The 23,387-nt window shown below is 38.2% G+C and overlaps 1 protein-coding gene across 4 annotated transcripts in view; it reads right to left on the bottom strand.

The window, feature by feature from the left end:
• Positions 1–2,423: 2,423 nt before the first annotated feature.
• The window catches only part of MTPAP (mitochondrial poly(A) polymerase), a 30,355-nt gene continuing 9,391 nt past the window's right edge, over positions 2,424–23,387 (bottom strand). For 2 of the 4 annotated variants that reach the window (XM_006139761.2, XM_006139760.2), the window contains exons 4-9: positions 17,315–17,539; positions 15,515–15,726; positions 12,465–12,691; positions 7,283–7,375; positions 7,107–7,180; positions 2,424–3,193 (exon numbers count right to left, since the gene is read on the bottom strand). In XM_006139761.2, the coding sequence (XP_006139823.1) occupies positions 2,831–3,193; positions 7,107–7,180; positions 7,283–7,375; positions 12,465–12,691; positions 15,515–15,726; positions 17,315–17,539 (1,194 nt within the window). In that variant the 3' untranslated portion in view covers positions 2,424–2,830. Of the gene's footprint in view, positions 3,194–7,106; positions 7,181–7,282; positions 7,376–12,464; positions 12,692–15,514; positions 15,727–17,314; positions 17,544–23,387 lie in introns of all 4 variants that reach the window. The other 2 variants (XM_027770373.1, XM_027770351.1) reach the window with 2 other exon arrangements.

Below are 23,387 nucleotides of genomic sequence, written 5' to 3'. Positions count from 1 at the left end.
AAACATATATATAATATATATATATACATAATATATATATATATGAAACTAGAAATGGAAAATTATTGATGAGAACATGCAGGATTAAGCCACTATGCAGTTTATTCTAGATGGGAAACCACATTTGGTATGTTATGACGATGCTTAAGGGATGAATGTAAATTAATTAATTAAAAAAAAGTTTTAGGAGAAAAAAAATCATGAAAACTGTTTTTATTGAAATTTTTTAAAAAATGCGTATTTGATGACTGCAATAAACTATATAGCCCCAACTAGGTGCTACTTTATAGTATGTTCATTCTACTCACTGAGATTTATGCCTAAAGTCAGACTAGTGTTCATGTATATGTACATATCAGCTGTGCTAGCTATTGGAAATATTTAGACTAATTAAGTTCATTAGTGAATCAATTAAATGGGAAAAGGCATAGAAAGCACCATGGATACCAGAGACAATGTGGGAGGAGGGTGCAACATGGCAGAGGGTGAGGAATAGGGAATCAAGAATGGCAAAATAAAGCAAAATATACAGGAAATAAGAAATGGAAAATTATTTGTTGATTACACGTATGTTGATGTGCTTGACTGTCAATTTACAGTGTATTCTGGATGGGAAATCTCATTTTGTATGTTGTAATGATATATAGTGAATGAATGTAAATAAATTAAAAGAAAAAAAAAGTGGATGAACATGGAAGTTTCCTACTTAGTGAAGCAAGCCAGGCTAAGAAGGAGAGACATGTCTCCACTTAATACTGACTCTTCTCATTCTATGGAGGAAACCGAGAGATTAGAGGATACAGAAGCATAGAAAGTGGTTACGGACTCTGGAAACTGTGGGAAGTGTGAGAGGAAAAGAATCAAGGAGAAAAATAGAGAGGCAAGACATTTATGGGACACAGAAATGGATGATTATCTGCTGATGGTAACATGTATAGTATCTTCAACTGGATTAGTGAGAAGTGCATTCATGTTGGGTAAATTCACTTTAAAAGCTATAGTGATATATAGTGATTAAATGAATATTTTTTTTAAAAATCCATAAAGGAAAAAAAATCTCATTTAGAAACACTTAGTTGGGTGGTGTGGTGATTAAGGTGTGGACTCAGACAAGTCCTATACCTAATGGCTTGCTTTCTCACTTTCTCTCTCGCTCTCATAAGCATCCTATAGCAAATTTAAAAAATAATGGGACCAGCAGTTAGCGTAATGGCTATATCACTGGACTCCTACGTAGTCGACTGCGGTTCAAGTCCCGGACCCAGTGGCTTGAACTCACGCTGGGCACATGTGTGTGCATGCCTAAGATCCCAAGAGAAGAATGGAGAAGGGATTGCGGCGTGGCCATCCCCTCTGGGGGGAGGTGGGGTGATTTCTCGCTTTCTATCTCTCTGTTTCTGTCTGTCTGTCTGGTGAACACATGTGCCCTAGAGCAAAAAAAAAAAACCTCTCCAAAAATAATAATAATAATAATAATAATTCTTTAAAAAAAGAACCCCTTCGTTACTTTTAAATATTTTCTAAACTTTTGAAATCAATATAGATTTCTAACCCAAGTTTAAAAAACAAATGAGAAAATCTTTAGTTCAAAGCTATTGCTTGTGTAAGAGAGCACTGGCCTGTTTGTTGGTGCGAACATGAAATCAAACAGCACGGACAGTCACAGAATTTACTCGCCTCAGAACTTTACTGAGTTTCTCAAAATATTCCAGGAAGCATCCATTAGCATTTCTGAGCTAAAATGTAAATGGAAACCTTTTAAAAACCACTATTTTCATAAAAGTCATGGTGCATTTTTACATAGAATAACAGAAAAATACAACATGACTTTTCTGATGACAGAATAAATCTGAATTCTAAGTAGCAAGAAAAATAATTAGATACCACAAACACTGAGAAGTATTAGCTAAAAAGAAATAACATTTATGTGCCACGCTCCTGCCCTAGAACTTACCTAAATATTTGCAACCATCAGCTAAAGTGGGCAGCATTATCATCCCCACTTTACAGATGAAAACAAATGGGACTCTTGAGTGACTTGCCATGGAGCTCTAGTCCGTTTTTAAACACTACATTACACATCTGCTTCTAAAATGGAAAGTTACACCACCGGCTATGCAGTGGAAGTTACAGTTCGATATATCTATTTTCTATACGCAGCAGCGAGTTCTCTAACAAGAAGTAAAGGAATACTGGGAATATCCCATTTTAGTAGAAACAGGGTTTTATTTTTTTAAAAAAAAAGCTAAATGATATTTTAAAGCAATACATTAGAATTCCTATATATTTAGCTTAGAATACTTAGAATGTGGTCTAAGTGTCTGCATTCATATTTTAAAAACAAACATTTTTGATTATCAGTACCAACGTCTTTTAATATATATGTACAATGCTTAAAAAATACAAAAATACGTACTAAAGAGTTCTACCAAATTTTGAAGCTTTATTGCATTCACTGTCTACATAATGTACACAACTCGAAGTCCTTTTAAATGTTTTCTAATCAGGGACGGGTATGGTATCAACAAAAGTTTGATGCTTAAATGATTTTTACCATTCATTCTGCATAGTTTAACCATTTAGTTGAAAGTACCGTCTAATCTTCTTTTACTTATTCCTGATGGCCGATGTTTTAATAAAGTGCCACTGAGTATTCATCAGATTGAGAGTGTACCAGAACTTCAGACCAGGTAAAAGGGGCCAATGAGACGATCGTGAAAAGTGACATCAGATCAAAGTTGAAGCCTATACAAGTTTCACACCGGTCTTCCAGGTAGCCCACAGGCCATTTCGTAGGATAAGACTGCTTCTTAAAGCAAAGTAACAGCCATTATGCCTGGGTACTGACTGTTCTTTTCCCATTGGTGTTTGTGGAATCTTCTGAACTGTTACCTTTTAGGGACTCTAACAAGTTTTTAATTCGTTCACTTGCAGGCCTTTTTCTTTTCTTCCCAGCAAGAGACTTATTATTTATCACAGACGGCAGCAGTAGGGATGCCAGCCCCCAGGGCTGATTACTTGACGGAGAAGGTCTATCTTTATCTTCCTGTTGTAAAATCCAGGCACTTTCTCGGGCCAAGTCTACAAACTTTTGCAGTTGGCTTTGACTCACATTTTTGCTAATGTTGAGAGAAGTTTCAAAAGGATTCTGAATATGCAGAGGAGAAGAGTCAGGTTTGTTTTGTTCTTTTCCCTAAAGATTATTACAGAAGAAAAAAATGTAAAATACACATAACATATGAAGGGTTTAAATATAAAAAGTTTGGTTAACTTAATAAAATGTCGAACACATAAAACAGCAGCACTAACTATAAAGTTTCTTTCTTTTTAAAAAATTATTTATTTAACTTTATTTGTTCACTCATCTACTTTATTCCAGCCAGAGAGAGAGACACAGAGAGAGAGAGAGAGGGAAAGTGAGAAAGCAAGCCACCAGGTCCAGGACTCGAACCATGGTCGGCCATGTGGGACTGCCCAGCACCTTAACCACCATGCCACCTACTGGTCCCTAAAGTTTTTTTCTTAAGGAAGCTGCTTATATATATGTGAGTATGTATATGTATGTTACGTTTATGTTTACTTCTGACTTCATTTCATAAGCAAAAGAGAGGGAAGAAGGAAGGAAGACAAAGACATTTCCAGCAGGGTTTCACCACCACACTGTAATCCCCAGACTTCCAGGTTCAAGGGTGTGTTCCAGTTAACTGGGAATCCAAACCCCAGGCCCTCCTGTATGGCTCCAGCATCATGCAGCAGTGCCCCACCACCTGCACTGTCATGACTGGGCCTGTGACTTTTTTCCCACTGTAGATTTATGAGTATTTTTTGGAGAAAAATAACTTAAGCTTATGATATCACTGCTTGGACAAACAGTGGACTAAGTACCCCAATAAAAGTCTTTTTTTTTTTTTTTTTTTTTGAGATGTTTTTGCTATAGAGCGCGTGTGCTTGCCAGAGAGAGACAAGAGAGACAGAAAGCGAGAAAAATCACTCCTTGGGGAGGTGGCCACATTGCAATCCCTTCTCCTTCATTCTCCACTCGGGGTCTTGAGCATGCACTCACACTTGCCGGGCATGAGTTTAAGCCTCTGGGTCTGGGATTCGAACTCCGGTCGACTACAAGGGAGTCCAGCAACATAGCCATTATGCCAACTGCTGGTCCCAGTCTCAATAACATAATTTTTACCTAACAAGATAGAGCTAGAAGGGGGTGGGGGGGAAGGAAAGAAACATGGCAGAAAATAAGATGAAGATATATTTTTGAGACCTACTAAAAAAATTTTATCATTAGGGGAACGGGCAGATGGTGTGGTGGTTAAGGGCGCTGGACTCAAACATGGCCAACCATGGTTCGAGTCCTGAACCTGGAGTCTTGCTTTCTCCCTTCTCTCTTGTCTCTTTTCTAGTCAAAGTGAAAACGATAATGATAAATAAAGTTAAATAAAATTTTAAAAAATTTTAAGTAAAAAAAAAAGTAATATTATGGTAGAACAGAAACACATGAAATCAGAATCTCTGAGTTAAATATACTAATGGCTGTTTCCCAAGGGTGGAATAAAGGAAGAGAAGAAACAATGGGTTATTCTTATGCATTCATTTAAAACAAAAGTTTCTATTACATTCCTACAGATGCAACAATAAAACTCTGCCATAGGCAACACCTCAACAGAAATTAAAAGAAAAGCAAGCTATAAATGAAATGACAGCAGTAAGTCATTAGTCTACCTATCTTTTCCTCCTTCAGGTGGTAACACAAATCTTACTTAAATATTACAAAGGCAATGGCCGAGACTTTCCAATGCAAGCAGCCTCTCTTATTCCCTAACTTCTTTCAGGCTACTGCTCAGTAGGGATTTTGCCTGCCATCTCAGTCCCGCATCCAAAAAGGATAAAGAAATTTGTGGGACCAGTAGTTAGCATAATGGCTATGTCCCTGAACTCCCATGTAGTTGACTGCGGTTTGAGTCCCGGACCCCGTGGCTTAAACTCACGCTGGGCATGTGTGTGTGTGTGTGCGTGCCCAAGATCCCGAGAGGAGAATGGAGGAGAAGGGACTGCAGCATGGCCATCCCCCCTGGGGGTGATTTCTCACTTTCTGTCTCTCTGTCTCTTTCTGTCTTTCTGGTGAGCGCACGTGCTCTGTAGCAAAAACCTCTCCAAAAAAAAAAAAAAAGAGCTAAAACTATTGGGTTGTTGAAAAAGTCATAATAAATTTTTAAATTATTTTTCTATGAAAAAATGCATCATGACTTTTCTGACAACCCAATATATAAATCTTAAAATAAAACATCATCGAGACCAGCAGTTGGTATAATGGCTATGTTGCTGGACTCCCACATATTCGACCATGGTTCGAGTCCCAGACCCAGTGGTTTAAACTCATGCCAGGTGCTTGTACATGCGTGCCCAAGATCCTGAGAGGAGAATGGAGAAGGGATTGCAGCATGGCCATCCTTCCTGGGGGGTGATTTCTCGCTTTCTGTCTCTCTGTCTCTGTCTTTCTGGCAAGCGCACGAAACCTATAGCAAAAAAATATATATATATATATGTATGGTGACCTTTTTCTTCTATTATTCTGTATCCCTTCCCTCCCCCATCCCTATGTGATTTTTTTTTAATTGCCAGAAGGTATATGCACTCGCCAGAGAGAAAACACCCCCAACAGAGTGTGGCCATGTTGCACCCCTTTTCCTCTATATCTCCATCAGGATTTGGGGAATGTGCACACACCTAGTGTGTCTTGCAAGCTGCCAGGACCAGGATTCAAACTGTAGTCGGCTGTGTGGGATCTGGCTCCCTATGCCCTATTTTGAAAACTGCAAAATGACTATAGTTCTCTCCCACTGTGCTAGGGGACCAGGACCCCCCCCCCTTTCTTTTTTGAGAGGTTTTAGCTACAGGGCGCATGCACTCGCCAGAGATGGAGAGAGACAGAGAGACAGAAAGCGAGAAATCACCCCCCAGGGGGGATGGCCACGCCACAATCCCTTCTCCTCCATTCTCCTCTCGGGATCTTGGGCACGCACACACATGCGCCCGGCGTGTTTAAGCCACTGGGTCCAAGGCTCAAACCGCGGTCAACTACATGGGAGTTCAGCAACATAGTCATTATGCTAACTGCTGGTCCCAAGACCCCTATATTTTTATTTTATCAAAGTTTCTACAGGCAGGGTAAGAGATATGAAACAATAAAAAGAGAGCGAGCTGAATAAACAACAAAAATGTGCATCTGGACCTATTTCATGAAGCCATCTTATAAGGTTTATAATCAATTATCCAAGTGCTAGACAGAATAAAACCAAATAGAGAGCTATCACAAGTGTCCTCTACTTATAAATAAACTTTGCCTAGGGTTCCGCCTTGACTGGTTTTCTTCTTTAGAAAAATATTTATCATGCCAGCTACTCAGAAGAATCCAAATCATAAGTTCATTTGCTCTAAATAAATTAAATCCTGAGGGTTCAAACTAAAGAAATCACTAGAATCTACCTTTAGGACCTTTATTAAATGTTTTCCACAGGAGCAAAAATCCAACTTAAAAACAACTGTAATCTGCATGTAAATCTGTATTGCCAGAAACCCTTCTAGAATACATTGCACATTTGGAAGGGTATTAGCACCGATGACAGAAGTACTATAGTGAAGCAACAAAGGCAGATGTTAGAAGAGTTGCTTTTTTGGGACCAGCAGATGGTGTAATGGTTATGTCACTGGACTCCCATGTAGTCGACCATGGTTCAAGTCCTGGACCCAGCAGCTTGGAACTCATGCTGGGCACATGTGCTAGTGGAGAATGGAGAACAAGGAATTGTGGTGAGGTCATACTCCCAGGGAGTGATTTCTCGCTTTCTGTCTGTCTAGAGAGCATATGCACCCTATACCAAAAAAACTCTCTTAAAAAAAAAAGAAAGCTGCTTTTGCTCTTCTCAAGAACTATAGTCAAGGTACATAGCTCCCCCAAGCATCAATTTTCTTACTGCTACCTATTAATGCAGAGTTAAAATGGAATAACATTTGTTAGGTGCTTTGGAAACGAAAGTAATAATACTTAACTAATTATTGGTACTGAAGATAAACAGATACCTAATAAATATTAAAATATTTACCTGTCGAATATTTATGGAATTTTTGTTGAAAGCAAAGTTGCCAAAATATTCAAAGAATTCTATCAGCAGTGACTCTGCAAAATAAATAAATAAATAAATAAATAAATAAATAAAACAAGAATAAGAGTAAAGTTTGTTTCAATAAGAATTTTTTTTAAAAAAAGAAAAAATCTTACCTAGTGTTTCTGTGTTTCCTGAAGGCTTAATTCTATTCAAGTCACAAACAAACGTACAGTTGTTGCCTTCTATTATACATTTATCTTCTGCATCTTAAATAAACAGAAATGAAAAAACATTTCACATTGTATTTCTTTCTTTCTCTCTCTTTTTTTTTTTGAGGTTTTTTGCTATAGGGTGCGTGCGCTTGCCAGAAAGACAGAAAGTGAGAAATCACCCCCCAGGGGAGACAGCCACACCACAATCTCTTCTCCTCCATTCTCCTCTCAGGAGAGGGCACACATGCACACGTGCCCGGTGTGAGTTTAAGCCACCAGGACTCGAACTGCGGTCAACTACATGGGAGTCCAGCAACATGGACATTAAGCCAACTGCTGGTCCCTCCGTTGTATTTGTATTTCAAAGATACTCCCTACTTCAGAAAAGGAATCCATAATTTAAATAAATCAAGTTATAGGTTAATATGTCTTATTACTAGTCAGTGTTCTAATTACGTTGATGGTTACTAGGATATAAAACTACATTTAAAAATTATTCAAAATTATACTACAGTGAATTTACATTACATTTACTTTACCATACTAAAATTATTGTCTATCAACAATTCAATGATTTCTAATTATTTTTTTCAGGTAATTTGCTTTCTACTAGTAGGTAAAAATGTACAAGTTCCCAAATAAAGCAAATTTTGGTACTAGCAGTATCTTAATTTACATTTCCACTTCTATTTTACTATTTTTTTAATGTACTTACTCAGTCATTCATATATGACACAAACTGAATGTTCTATAAAGTTTTAAAACTTCAGGTAATATCTAAAATGCAGAGCTCTAGAGTGACTGGAATTCAGTACGTCAAAGTCAGTAATAGCACACTGCACCTCAGCATTCATCTTCCTTACTGGTATTTATATTTTTAGAGGTAATTATTTTCCTGTTATGTATAAATATGCAGCCACATGAAATCCCTTGCCCACTCTAAACCTACTCCCAATATATGATATACAATATGCTCTTTTGAAGGAAGAGCAAACTCCTGCTGTTCAAAAACCCAACCAATGGCCACCTGCCATCAGGAAGCTATTTGTGAATTCTAGGCGCAGGCTCCATCCTTTTTGCTCCACCTGCTGTTTGCACTTACCTGACTGCACTGTGAATTCACTATCACGTGCTGTCTACTCTTCTGCACCAGGTCGGGGACTACGAAGGCTACTACTGTCCTAGTCACCGCTACCTCTTCCCCCAAGGTGAGGCCACAAGCACAGTATCTAGCATACTGCAGGCACGTAAGCAATAATCTGAATGACTGTGGATTGTGTAATTTTGAATGGTGATTATGATCACCAGAGAAAAATTAGAAAGAGATAAACAAGGTTCCTTAAAACTGTTATCTCCCATGGGGCTGGCAGATGGTGTGGTGTTTAAAGGTACTGAACTTCCACAGACTCCCACATGGTCAACCGCAGTTCAAGTCCCAAACCTAGTAGCTTGCTTTCTCACTTTCCCAGGTCAAATTTAAAAGATAATAATAAATAAAGCTGAACAAAATAATTCTTTTTTAAAAAAAACTGTTATCTCCCATTTTGTGTGTGTTTTTTTTCCCCATTATTTTTCTGTTAAGACCTGAGTTACTGACATAATTTCTCCAAAATTACCTTAGGTTAATTTTAATACAAATTTTTTATGTTTTTCCATACAATTTACAGTACACTGAAAACATATGTAGTTCTACTGAAATACACCTTTATGGTACCTGGGCACACATTTTCCTATTTCAACTTATCAACTGTGTATATATGCTGTGACTCAGTCTAGACATAAACATACTAGTCAAAAATATTAGGTTATCGGGAAAGTCATGGCATATTTTTTTCCATGCAAAAATGCATCGTGGCTTTCCTGACAACCCAATATATTGATGCTCTCTTAGCTAACTGTATCTTTTTTCAGGAATGAATCCTCAGTGAAGACATTGCTAACATAGGAAAAGGAGATCCACATTAAAATATTCTAGAAATATGTTAAGTTTTAAAAGAAACGATTGAAAACATTAAGGAAAATATGCCAATTTAACACAGGGCCATCTTCGTTTTTCCAATCCCCTAAAGCATTCAAACCTAACAGTTTGGTTGTAAATTTCCCGCTTCATTTTCTTCCTCCTGTTTTGCCACTATAATACCGCCTGGACCACACCTACACAAATACAATAGCCTCTAGCCACCTGTGGCTAATATATGGTTAAACTTAAAATGTTAGTTCTTTGGGACCAGCAGATGGCATAATGGTTATGTCGCTGTACTCTCATGTAGTCAACTGCAGTTTGAATCCAGGGCCTGGGAGTTTAAAACTCACACCAGGTGCATGTGCCTGTGTGTCCAAAATCCCAAGAGACTAGAGGTAAAGGGACTGCAGTGTGGCCATCCCCCCAGGGGGTGATTTCTCACTTTCTGTCTCTGTCTCTCTACCGCAAGCGCACACACCCTATGGCAAAAACCTCTCTTTCTCTAAAAAAAATAAATAAATAAAAATTGGTGCTTCAATTGCTGTAGCCATATTACAAGTGCCTAACAGGCAACAGATGGCTAAGGCAGCAGGATGCGCAGCACACACAGAACACTTCCACTAGTGCAAGGTTCTGTGGGACAGTGCTGACTTAGAAAACAGGTTCACAGCCCCTTCAGGTATATCTCACTCTATCAGTGAGCTTAATCCCGTGGCTCCTTCCTCTGTTGTATGAAACACTGGCAAAAATTCATAAGCAAATATGAACTCTCAGAACAGTATCGCAGTATAATAATTTGTAATTTGTCATACAGATTACTGTTAGAAATAACTGGTATTTCTGGATTACTGGGGACTATGGTAAAATCTTATCTATGGGCTACACAATTTTTAAGGCTAATTTTTATGGTCAAGTCAGCAGAAATCAACATGTCTCAGCCCCGCATATTTTTAACATACAACTAGAACTGATAACACACGTGAATAAATCGAGTTCATACAAAGGCTTAACATATGCTTTTTTCTCAATTTGTCAGAGGAGAGCTCACCAAACAGAAAGAAAGAGAGGGAGAGTGAGAATATACCCCCACGGGGCATGGTCAAACCACCATCCCTTCTCCTTCATTTCTCCATCCTGTTATGATTTAGTGCATGCTTGCACACCTGTATTTCCCAAGCCACTGGAGGAGAATTCGAACCACACAGTCAGCCACGTGGGATCTGGTTCCCTTAACCAACCAGGCTACAGGGTCAGCCCTTAATATTTCCCCTTGTGAAAAAACACCGTGTAATAATATACTTTTATCAAAACTGTACTGAAGTTAAAGTTGAATAGCAAAAAATTATATAAGTAACTATATTCAGCTTCTATAACATGATTATTAGCAGGATGCTATGAGTCAGTAGTCATTAAATGGGAGAAGTGAAGAGACAATTCTGCAATACTAATTAATGCAGATTGTTTAATATGTATGGGGGGAGGTGGCAGGATCAGACATTGGCTTAGGCTTATCAACTATATGAGGAATTCCTAACATGAAACTACACATAATGAAGTTAAAAAAAACCAAAATACTATTTAGAAAAAAACAGGCTAGGTAAACAAGAAAAAAACAAAAATAAAATATTTGATTTCCTTGAATATTTGGAGAAAAGATTTAGAAAACTGAGAAAAAGTCTGAGATTCAATTAATGTTAAGTACATAAATAACTAAGCAAACCAAAAAACTAAGACAATAAGTAGTATTAAAAACCATTCATTTCAAAGAATAGAAAAAGGTGGGCAAAAATGGAATTAATTTGATAACTAATAATGGTATAACATGGATGAGACACGGATATATTTACAGTTTTAATCACGTAAAGGATACATGCCAAAATTATGATCTAGCTATAGTCAGAATGTAAGTGATAGAAAAGACAGGTGTGGTGTGGGGGCTTCAGAAGAAGAGTCAATTCTTCCTCTTCAATAAAAGGAAGACAAATGGTACTTAAACCCAAAAGTCAAGAAACAGTAATTAATTCAAGCATTTGATTTAAAAACAGCTAAAATATCAAGTGAATCAGCTAAGAATTAGGAGTAGCTGCCCACGAATACCCACTGTCACCAAAACACATGTGCCAGGATGTTCATACCAGTAAGGACTTATATTAGTTTCAAACTACAAATCGCTCAAATGTCCATTAAAAATAGAACTAAAAACTTTCTCATATATCCATAGAATACAGCAATGGAACTGAATGGTTCACTAAAAAATATGAATGAATTTCTTAAACATAATGTTGAAAGGGAAAGCGCCACCAGATACGAAAGAATGCATACTATATGAAGCCTTTTACATTAAATGACATCAACAGGTGAAAATCAACTGTTAGGAGGGGCTGTGGAGCGGGGGTAGTAACTAAAACGGGGCACAGCTGGAACTGGTGGTTATATGATGAATTCAGTGTATTAAAATCCACACACATATGCCTGTATATACTCACACTTCTTTTTATTTAAAATATTAATTTATTATTATTATTTTAAAATTTGTCATAGGGCACATGTACTCATCAGAGAGAGAACAAAGGAGAAAGAAAGTGAGAAACAAAGCCACCAGGTGTGAGATTTGAATTGTGGTTGGCCATGTGGAGTCCAGCCCCTTAACCACCGTGTCACCTGCTGACCCTATTGTGTTCATTTCAGTCAGGAAAAAAGGGATAAGCTCTGAAACGCACCTGGGTTTGAATCCTAACTCTAGCATCTTCTGATTATGTGATCTTGGGCAATTTAGGTAGCTTCAGAAAGCTACAGTTTCCTCATCTATATGATGAAAATAATAATGCTATCTCATAAGGTTTGATGGGAGGGCTAAATAACATGAATTTTTTAGATAAGTGCCTAGTAAGGAGCTAGCACTTCATAAAATCTTACTGAGTCATCTAGAGTTACAAACTGAAGCTCGATCCCACACTGGCTTCCTTGCATCAATACTGCTGACGAGACTACCTGGTCATTTCCTCCTCAAATTCCTAATCTGTCATAGAGAAAAAAGTAGACGGATACTAAGCGAAAATATTATCAAACAACATTTATCAAGGAAAATGACTAATAAATACGCATGGCTTTGAAAACTCATGGTAATTATATTCATTCATGTCATAAAGAGAAAAGAGAGAAGACTGTGTCTAGTCTTACCTGCTAAGGCCTTTAGGGAATCTAGTGTTGGAAGAATAGGGGGTGATCTTCTTTGGAGAAAAAAGATGACCATCATTGTAAGGGAGAAATTTGTGATCCAAGCACCAGGAATACTACTCGTTAATGAATGCGCTCGAGCCCAACATCGTACGCTGAACACCAAGGCTCTAACTCTTGAGTCCAAGGCACCGTAAATATAAAGGAGCTCAGAAGTCTTCAAAGCAATCCTTCACAAGGAAAATAATAATGTCAAACCTCAAAATTATGATCCACAGGTAAAATAAGACATGCACATGAAAGAATATTTAACATCTTACTGTAGCTGTATTCAGAACACCATAATCAGATAGCAAAAAGCCTATGTATTTCCACAGAAGATTTACTGTGTGGTGAAGCAGTGGTAACACAACTGGACCCAAGCAGGAAGGTAATGGGGCCACTTTCCAAGGATACCCTGTTTGTGCCAAGCACATGTGTGCCTGTACTCTGGGCTGGCTGAGGCTGGGAGGAGATGACAATGTGAAGACACTATTGGAGGTATGTGCTATGTCTCTGTCCCTCATGAAATAAATACATAAATAAATAAATAAACTTCTAAAACATTTAATGTAGAACCAGTCAGGGCATAGTTAAGGCAGCTGGATACTACACAGCCAAATGTATGACTTGAGTCCTGGACCCAGCAGTTTGAAAAACATGCCAGGCATGCCCAAAATACCAAAGAGAATGGAGGAAAAGGGACTGCATTGTGGCAGTCCCCCAGGGGGTGCTTTTTCACTTTCTCTCTCTCTCCCTCTGTCTCCAGTGAGTACACGTGCTCTACAGGAATATTTAAAAAAAAAAATAATGTAAATAGCTGAATAGCAAATACTTTCATTACCATTAAAATATTCTTTTAAATACTGACAATTAAAATACAGTTCTGAAACTCAGAATTTTTAAATCAAAGTTCCTACACATGATTTAAATAAGTGAATAATACAAGAATTCTTTATAACTATCAATAAAAACATATATGCACTTATAAATGAGTCTTTGCACTTTGATTTTATACCTTGGTTATCCAGTTCTTTGGTATACTATAATCTAAACACAACGGGAACATTCTACTCATTTTATCAAGAAAGACTATAGTCTCAAATTCTTCTAGTGCATAACAGACAAAACTACACAGCTAAGATTTATAAAAACCAAAACCCTCTGAAGATAAAGTGCCTGTTAAAAAATTAAACTATGAAACTCATTTTTGATAAGTTTTGTAGTTAAAATTCAAAGAATTACTAATCACAAGTATTTTTAACTAAGTTCCTACTAATGAAAATATGTCTTGTAATTTCTCAAAGAATCGACAGAGGGCACTAAAGCATCTAACAGTATCAACTTAAAACTAAAGTACTACCAGGGCATTTAACATCCTAAATTTAAAGAGAACAGAAGAAATGGCATAATAGAAATTCATAGGAATGAAGTGTTTTATGTATGTAAATGAAATTAAATTAAGCAGAAAAATAAATATCTAATAGTGAAAGGTATCTGATACAAAGAAACATTCCAAGAGTATAAGAAACCTGAAAGAAAACATTACAACAAAATTTTAAAAACTTGTTCCAACAAGATAAAGAAAATATCATGGGACCAGTAGTTGGTATAATGGCTATGTGGCTGGACTCCCATGTAGTCAACCATGGTTCGAGTCCCGGACCTGGTGGCTTAAACTCACACCGGGCGCGTTGCTGGGCAAGCGTGCTCAAGATCCTGAGAGGAGAATCTCAAGATCCTGAGAGGAGAATGGAGAAAGGATTGTGGCGTGGCCATCAACACTTGGGGGTGGTTTCTCGCTTTCTGTCTCTCTGTCTCTCCCTTTCTGGAGAGCACATGCACCCCATAGTAAAAACTTTTCCCTCAAAAAAGAAAGTAATATTACTATAAAAAATAAATGTCATTCTGTAGTATTTTTACATATTATAAATGAAAGAAAATGACAGAAGGTACAAAACATAATTGTATTTTTAAATTAAAATTTGGCCAAAAAAATCATACAGACTTTACTCAATGGGCTGAGAAAATGCATTATGTACATAGCACTGACCTATTAGTGAACACTTGAGTTTCATCAAACCTGCTCTATATTGCATTCTCTGAATCTATTTTCAGTTGTGATTATTGATCTAATAGAGAATATGATCAAATCAAACTTGAACAAGTGTTTAAAAAAATAAACTCAATTAAAAAACTTTTCTTGGGACCAGCTGCTGGCGTAATGGATATGTCACTGGACTGCCATGTAGTTGACTGTGGTTCGAGTCCTGGACCCGGTGGCTTAAAACTCATGTAAGCGTGTGTGCATGCATTCCCAAGATCCCGAAAGGAGAATGGATTGCAGCGTGGCCATCCCCCCTGGGGTGTGTGTGTGTGTGTGATTTCTCGCTTTCTGTCTCTCTCTCTGCCTTTCTTGCGAGCACATGTACCCTACAGCAAAAACCTCTCAAAAAAAAAGAAAAAAAAAAAAAAACCCACCAAATTTTTCTCTACTGTGAAGCCAGGAAAAGTGATTCGAGTATAAAAACCTGTCGACCACCCCCCACTGTTTACAGGGAAACAGGCTGCTAGGATGATATAACACATACATACTGAAGAAAAACCATTCCATCTCAAACTGTTCAGACCACCTTCTGAATGGAGCAAAGACCACATTTATTTAATACACAAAGCTAACGCTACCTGGAGGCAATTGAGAGGTCAAAGTGAAGTTGCACTTTATTTTCTAAGTACACCCAGAAGACCTGCATTATAAGTAGGTCCTTTCCACACTTTCCCGCTACACAAGTAAGCACAATGAAAAACAGTTCTCAGATGTTATGTTAGCTAGGTACATTAACATTTTAACACTTTCTTTATCAATAGATATAAGAGAAGGGATTTCATCTACTATTCAAACCAGTGTTCAAACTTTTTAAAAATTATTAAAGCAGGTCTAAAAGAATCCAAAGCCACTATTCTGAACAAGAAAAGCCGAGGTAATATCCAGTAACGGGCACACTTAACGTTACCTATTGTTAGTAGTCAGGTCACACTGAAATCCAGACGCCTGGTGGGAGAATCTCACTAGTGGGCACCGAGCGTTTAATATTTTTTGAACACCCACACAACTGGGGCCAAAGTGGTCAAGGCATTCTCCTATCACAGACAGGATCTTCTGAGTTGCAATCCTTTCCGAAGAAACATTTTTCACTTGGAATTCCATCAGATAATTTCCTATGGTCTAAGTAATAAAAACATTTGTAAATAGAAGTTTTTTTAAAAAAGGAATTTTTTTAAAATAAACTTTTCTAAAAGAATGGTCAAAATCATTTCTGGCAAAAAGAACCCAAAATAAACAAAATTCTTCACGCAATCACAACTAAAAGACTTTTAAAAACCCTCAGATATCTTTTGCTTCTCCAGAATATAAAGCACTAACTTGAAAAATCACTAGCTTTTTATATTTCTATATGTCAGTAAATTAGTCCCATACCCAGCAACTTAAAAAATGTGCGGTGCATGTATGTGCATGACCAAAATCCTAAAAGAATGGAGAAAATATTTATTGCCTGGTGACCATGTCCCCAGGGGTTGCTTTCACTTTCCCTCTCTATCTCTCTGGGAAGTACACACACCCTGTAGCAAAATAAATTTTAAAAAATAATAAATTTTTTAAACAATCACGTATTACATTGATACTAATAAAAACTTCACAAAATTCCAAAAAAATCAATTATCTAATAGACTTTTTTGAAAATTATTAATTGCCAGAAGGTACCTGAACTCACTAGAGAGTGAGTGAGAGAGACAGAAAGAGTGAATTCCCCAAAAGGTTTGGTCATGCCACGATCCCCTTTCCCTCCAATTCTCCATCCATCAGGGCATGTGTGTGCGTGTGTTTTTCAAGTCACTGGGGCCAGGATTCAAATGGCAGATATCCACGTGGTGGCTGGCTTGCCGTGCTAGCACTTATCTACTGTACTGCAAAACCAGCCAAGACCTACTATTTTTTCTTTTTTAAATGCCAAAGGGAACATGTAATTGCCAGAAAATGACAAGGAAGATGCATAGTCACATTGCAAACCTTTCTCCTCCATTCCATCAGGATTTGATGCACACACAGACACAAGCCAGGCCTGTTTTTCAGCTACCAATGCTGGAATCTGAACCATGGTCGGTCATGTGGGATCTGCTCCCCTTAAACACTATGCCGTAAGGGTGGCCCGCCAGACCTACCATTCAATCATAATGTTTACTTACTTTAGAAGTCAATAGTTAGGGGGGCTAGCAAATGGTGTGGTGGTTAAGAGTGCTGGACTTCCACATGGCCAACCATGGTTTGAGTCCCGGACCTGGCAGCATGCTTTCTCTCTTTCACGCGCGCGTGCTCGCTCTATCCATCTCTGGTCAAAATAAAATAAAATAAATAAATAAGCAAAGGTAAATTTAAAAAAAAAAGTGGTGGTGGCTACCCACAAAATTAATGTTAAAAAAAGAAAAATCAATAATCGGGGTAGTCAGAGGCATAGTTGTTGGGGCAGCAGAACCCCCACATGGCTGACTACAAAGTTCAAGTCTTCCACCTGGTGGCTTTAAAAGTATGCTGGGTGCATGTGTGTGCATGCCCCAAATCTTGAGGACAATGGAAAAGGGACTGCAGTGTGACCATCACCTTTCTCTCCAGTGAGTGCACACACCATACAGCAAATTTTTTTAAAAAAGAAATAATAAAAAAAAAATCAGTAGTTGTAATTTTATTAAGTCCAAAGATTTCCTATTTTCATGTCTTAACTTCAAATTATTATAACGGTCTAAAAGAATATAATTACCTTGTGAGGGCTGACTTTTCCAATTTCACTGAGATCCAAAAACATGTCTAAATCACACCCTAATTTCCCAAAAGTATTCACTGAGGAGCCAAAGGGTCTGACTGTGCAGTCTGGAAAATATGCGGCTGCTATGTCTTCAATAAGGGAGCAGGTGAGATGGCGGAGCCTGGTGTTCTCCTCTGTTAGCTGGAATGCCTTCAAGAGAGCGTTCAGCTGATCATCTATCTAGCTGGCCAAAACAAAACGACAAAATATAGAAGATGTACAGGTCACATGAAACCACTGCTATTTTACTGCTAACGATGTCTTGGCTTTGAAGACCATCCTTAAAAATATGTAATTTTTTTCCCTCAATATCAACAACAGATTTTTTTTAGGTTTTTGTCATAGGTCGTGTGTACTCGCCAGAGACAGAGGAAAGGTAAATGAAAAACCAGTCCCCCAGGGGGATGGCCATACCACAATCGCTTCTCCATTCCCCGCTTGGAACTTGGGGCACACACACAAAACGCAACCCCAGCATGATTTTCAAGACACCGGGTCAGAAACTGGAACCTTGGATAGTTACGTGGGAGTCCAGCCCAGAGCCTTAACCATACCACCTCCTGGTCCTCAAACGTAGACTTTTAAAAAAAATATGCTTCAAGGGGACCAGGAGGTGGCATGCTGGTTAAGATACTAGACTCCCACATGGCTGACCACAGTTCGAGCCCCAGACCTGGTAGCTTTCTCTCTCTGTTGAGCACATATTGGCAAATAAAAAAAAATAATGATAAATAATTCTTTCAAAAAACATATGCTTTTGGGACCAGCAGTTGGCATAATGGTTATGTTGCTGGACTTCCATATAGTGGGACGGTGGTTTGAGTCCTGGACCCGGTGGCTTAAACACGCTGGGCGAGTGTGCATCCACGCTCAAGATCCTGAGAGGAGAATGGAGGAGAAGGGATTGCGGCGTGGCCATGCCCCCAGGGGGTAATTTCTCGCTCTCTGTCTCTCTTTCTGGAGAGCACATGTGCCCTATAGCAAAAAATCTTCCCCCCACAAAAAGAAAACGCTTCAAGGGGACCAACAGGTGGCATGCTGATTAAGACACTGGACTCCCACATGGCTGACCACAGTGCGAGTCCCAGACCTGGCAGCTTTCTCTCTTTGGTGCGTATACATGCCCTGTGGCAAATAAAAATAATAATGATTGAATCCCGAGAAAATGGAGGAGAAGGGACTGTGGCAAGGCCATCCCCCTTGGGGGGTGATTTCTCACTTTCTGTCTCTCTGTCTTTCTGGCAAGCGCATAGGTCCTACAGTAAAAACCTCTCAAAAAAAAAAAAAAACTTTATATATGCTTTTAAAGCACTGAGGAATGGGGACCAGCAGTTGGCGTAATGGCTATGTTGCTGGACTCCCATGTAGTCAACCACGGTTTGAGTTCCGGACCCGGTGGCTTAAACTCATGCTGGGCGCATGTGCATGCATGCCCAAGATCCCAAGAGGAGAATGCAGAAGGAACTGTGGCGTGGCCACCGTCCTGGGTGGTGATTTCTCACTTTCTGTCTGTCTGTTTCTGCCGAGAGTACATGCCTTATAGCAAATAAACAAAAAAGCCCCCCCCCCCCCCCCCCAAAAAAACCCTAGAGAATGACAAATAAAAGTTGGCTAGAATTAAAACTACTAGTTTTGGGGACCAATAGTTAGCGTAATGGCTATGTCGCTGGACTCCCATGTAGTTGACCGCGGTTCGGGTCCTGGACCTGGTGGCTTAAACTCACACCGGGCACGTGTGCGTGCGTGCCCAAGATCCCGAGAGGAGAATGGAGAAGAAGGGATTGCAACGTGGCCATCCCCCCTTGGGGGGGTGATTTCTTGCTGTCTCTCTGTCTCTCTGGCGAGCGCACGCACCCTATAGCAAAAACAAAAAACAAAAAAAAGAACTACTAGTTTTCATAAACAAAGAGTATAAAGTACTGCTTTAGGAAAATGAAAGCAGTAAAGTGCTTCAGAAGATATCAAAACAATCACAAGGCTAATATATTTTATTTTACTTGGAGTAGTTTTTGCTATAGGGCACGTAAGCTTGCAAGAAAGAGAGACAGAAAGACAGAAGGAGTACATCACCCTCCAGGGATATGTCCACACCACAATCCCTTCTCCTCCATTCTCCTCTCGGGATCTTGGGCACACATGCACATGCACATGCGCCTGGTGTGAGTAAAAGCCACTAGGTCCGGGACTCGAACCACGGTCGGCTGCATGGGAGTACAGCAGTGTAGCCATTTCGCCATCTGCTGGTCCCAATATCTGTTTCTTATGACTAGCAATTCTATACATTCACTAAGAAGACTGGTGTTAAGATGATCACATTTTCAGGGACCAGCAGGTGGCACAGTGGTTAAGACACTGGACACTTCCACGTGGCTGACCATGGTTCGAGTCCTGGATCTGTTGGCTTGCTTTCTCACTCCCCCCCACCAATCCTGTGTATGTCTCTTTCTCTGGTCAAATTAAAATAAATGAATAAATTAAAAAATTTAAAAAAAAAGATAATCACGTTTTGAATCTCTGCACTAGACTTGAGTATTTCAAGTTAAAAAAAAAAAAATCACAGCACCAAATGTCTTAACTGAAAACAGTACTGACAGTAACTAAGCATTCAACTCAAAAAATAAAGAAAGGAAAATCAAGGAAACATAAAGTTAAAAGTTTTTAAAATTAGAAAATCAAACCAATAAACAGTATTTAACAAGTAACACCATGAGTTGCTTCTTTCAAAGGTCTACTAAACCAGCTAAATGTCTGACAAGTGTAAGAAACCAAGACAAATACAAACAACGTAATGACAGAAAAAAAGACAAAACCATAAATAAAATACTTTACTATCCATAGAATACAATGTACAATTTTTTTGTCATTACATTGAAAAAAGAAAACCTGAATTTTCCAAAAAGGCCAAAAACTTTGCAAGAATGTAGTTACCTCTCAAGAGTGGGGGCAGCAAGCAGAGGAGGACTACTTTTACATCTCACTGGACAAACTCTATAGTTTGAAGTTTTTAAAAAGCAATCCCATTTAATAGGTTGTTGGAAAAGTCATGATGCATTTTTTCATAGAAAAATAAATGACTTTCCACACAACCTAATATTAATAAAGATATTAAACTTATAACAGAATATTAGCAATTTTTTAATTTTTATTTTAGTTTTTTGCTATAGAGCATGTGACCTCTCCGAAGAAAGACAGAGGGAATGTGAGAAATCACCCTCTGGAGGCGGGTGGAGGGATAGTCATGCCATAATCTCTTCTCCAATATCCTCTTGGGATTTGGGGCATGCAGGCACACGTGCCTGGCATGTTTTTCAAGCCACCAGGTCTAAGAGTCAAACTATGGAAGTCAGCCATGTGGGATTCAGTGCCTTAACCACCATACCGACCTGCTGGCACTGTACTAATGTTATATTTTTTTTTTTAACAATTTAAGAATATGGTGTGATTTCTCAATCCTGGACCTGGTGGCTTAAACTCACACCGGGCACGTGTGCGTGCGTGCCCAAGATCCCGAGAGGAGAATGGAGAAGAAGGGATTGCAACGTGGCCATCCCCCCTTGGGGGGGTGATTTCTTGCTGTCTCTCTGTCTCTCTGGCGAGCGCACGCACCCTATAGCAAAAACAAAAAACAAAAAAAAGAACTACTAGTTTTCATAAACAAAGAGTATAAAGTACTGCTTTAGGAAAATGAAAGCAGTAAAGTGCTTCAGAAGATATCAAAACAATCACAAGGCTAATATATTTTATTTTACTTGGAGTAGTTTTTGCTATAGGGCACGTAAGCTTGCAAGAAAGAGAGACAGAAAGACAGAAGGAGTACATCACCCTCCAGGGATATGTCCACACCACAATCCCTTCTCCTCCATTCTCCTCTCGGGATCTTGGGCACACATGCACATGCACATGCGCCTGGTGTGAGTATAAGCCACTAGGTCCGGGACTCGAACCACGGTCGGCTGCATGGGAGTACAGCAGTGTAGCCATTTCGCCATCTGCTGGTCCCAATATCTGTTTCTTATGACTAGCAATTCTATACATTCACTAAGAAGACTGGTGTTAAGATGATCACATTTTCAGGGACCAGCAGGTGGCACAGTGGTTAAGACACTGGACACTTCCACGTGGCTGACCATGGTTCGAGTCCTGGATCTGTTGGCTTGCTTTCTCACTCCCCCCCACCAATCCTGTGTATGTCTCTTTCTCTGGTCAAATTAAAATAAATGAATAAATTAAAAAATTTAAAAAAAAAGATAATCACGTTTTGAATCTCTGCACTAGACTTGAGTATTTCAAGTTAAAAAAAAAAAAATCACAGCACCAAATGTCTTAACTGAAAACAGTACTGACAGTAACTAAGCATTCAACTCAAAAAATAAAGAAAGGAAAATCAAGGAAACATAAAGTTAAAAGTTTTTAAAATTAGAAAATCAAACCAATAAACAGTATTTAACAAGTAACACCATGAGTTGCTTCTTTCAAAGGTCTACTAAACCAGCTAAATGTCTGACAAGTGTAAGAAACCAAGACAAATACAAACAACGTAATGACAGAAAAAAAGACAAAACCATAAATAAAATACTTTACTATCCATAGAATACAATGTACAATTTTTTTGTCATTACATTGAAAAAAGAAAACCTGAATTTTCCAAAAAGGCCAAAAACTTTGCAAGAATGTAGTTACCTCTCAAGAGTGGGGGCAGCAAGCAGAGGAGGACTACTTTTACATCTCACTGGACAAATTCTATAGTTTGAAGTTTTTAAAAAGCAATCCCATTTAATAGGTTGTTGGAAAAGTCATGATGCATTTTTTCATAGAAAAATAAATGACTTTCCACACAACCTAATATTAATAAAGATATTAAACTTATAACAGAATATTAGCAATTTTTTAATTTTTATTTTAGTTTTTTGCTATAGAGCATGTGACCTCTCCGAAGAAAGACAGAGGGAATGTGAGAAATCACCCTCTGGAGGCGGGTGGAGGGATAGTCATGCCATAATCTCTTCTCCAATATCCTCTTGGGATTTGGGGCATGCAGGCACACGTGCCTGGCATGTTTTTCAAGCCACCAGGTCTAAGAGTCAAACTATGGAAGTCAGCCATGTGGGATTCAGTGCCTTAACCACCATACCGACCTGCTGGCATAGTACTAATGTTATATTTTTTTTTTTAACAATTTAAGAATATGGTGTGATTTCTCAATCACAATTTTTATCTTTCCCTCCTAATGGTCTTATTTTATACCAACAGGTCTTAATATAATCAAATGGTTCTTTAATATGAATCATTACTCTGAAAGATCAATTTAGTTGTAATAATAGTGAAAATTAAAATATTCAAAAGGAGAAACAGATGCTATCTTCCTTCTAGAAATCTACAAATGAAACTATTATAAGGGAAGTAGAGAGAATAAAGATAATGTTTACATCCCAAATATAATTTGCAATAAAATGAAATAAAGCACATTATAATAAACCTTTAAAAACAGACTGACTTCTTTTAACTATTGTACTATACCCTGTCTTGCTCTTCCTTCAATCTCCTATTTATACTGTTCAACTTGAACAAGTTCCACCATATTTATTTCCATATGACTTTTGAGATTGACTACTTCTTGTTCCAACTTGAATTCTTTCTTTAGTTTTACACATTCCTTCTATATTGTTTGAAAGATGAAGTTTTGCTGTAAAATCATCAATCTTATCTTTTAGTATATTAAATTGAATAGCCATTTCTAATCAACTGGCTTTTAAATTTCCTTGGAAACTAATTTCTCCATTGTCATACTGATTTAATAATCTTTTTTGTAATTTCCAAAAGTTTCATCTTTCTCTAATTCACCATTTTTCTTTATTTCTTGGTCCAAATTATATTCTGGAGATTGTTTAACTCTCTTAACTGTTCCTTTTCATCCTCAGATGTCTTTTCACTTGCTTCTGCACTGTTAATCTCCCTTCATTTCCAAATGCAGCAATCCCTGATGTTCAGTCCCTCTCTAGTCTTTTGTTTTGCTAATGTATTTTTTTTT

The sequence above is a fragment of the Tupaia chinensis genome, unplaced genomic scaffold (genome assembly GCF_000334495.1).
Source record: "Tupaia chinensis unplaced genomic scaffold, TupChi_1.0 Scaffold000001_1, whole genome shotgun sequence".
Lineage (NCBI taxonomy): Eukaryota > Metazoa > Chordata > Mammalia > Scandentia > Tupaiidae > Tupaia > Tupaia belangeri.
The sequence above is the reverse complement of the archived record's forward strand: the minus strand, read 5'-3'. Positions and strand labels throughout refer to the sequence as shown.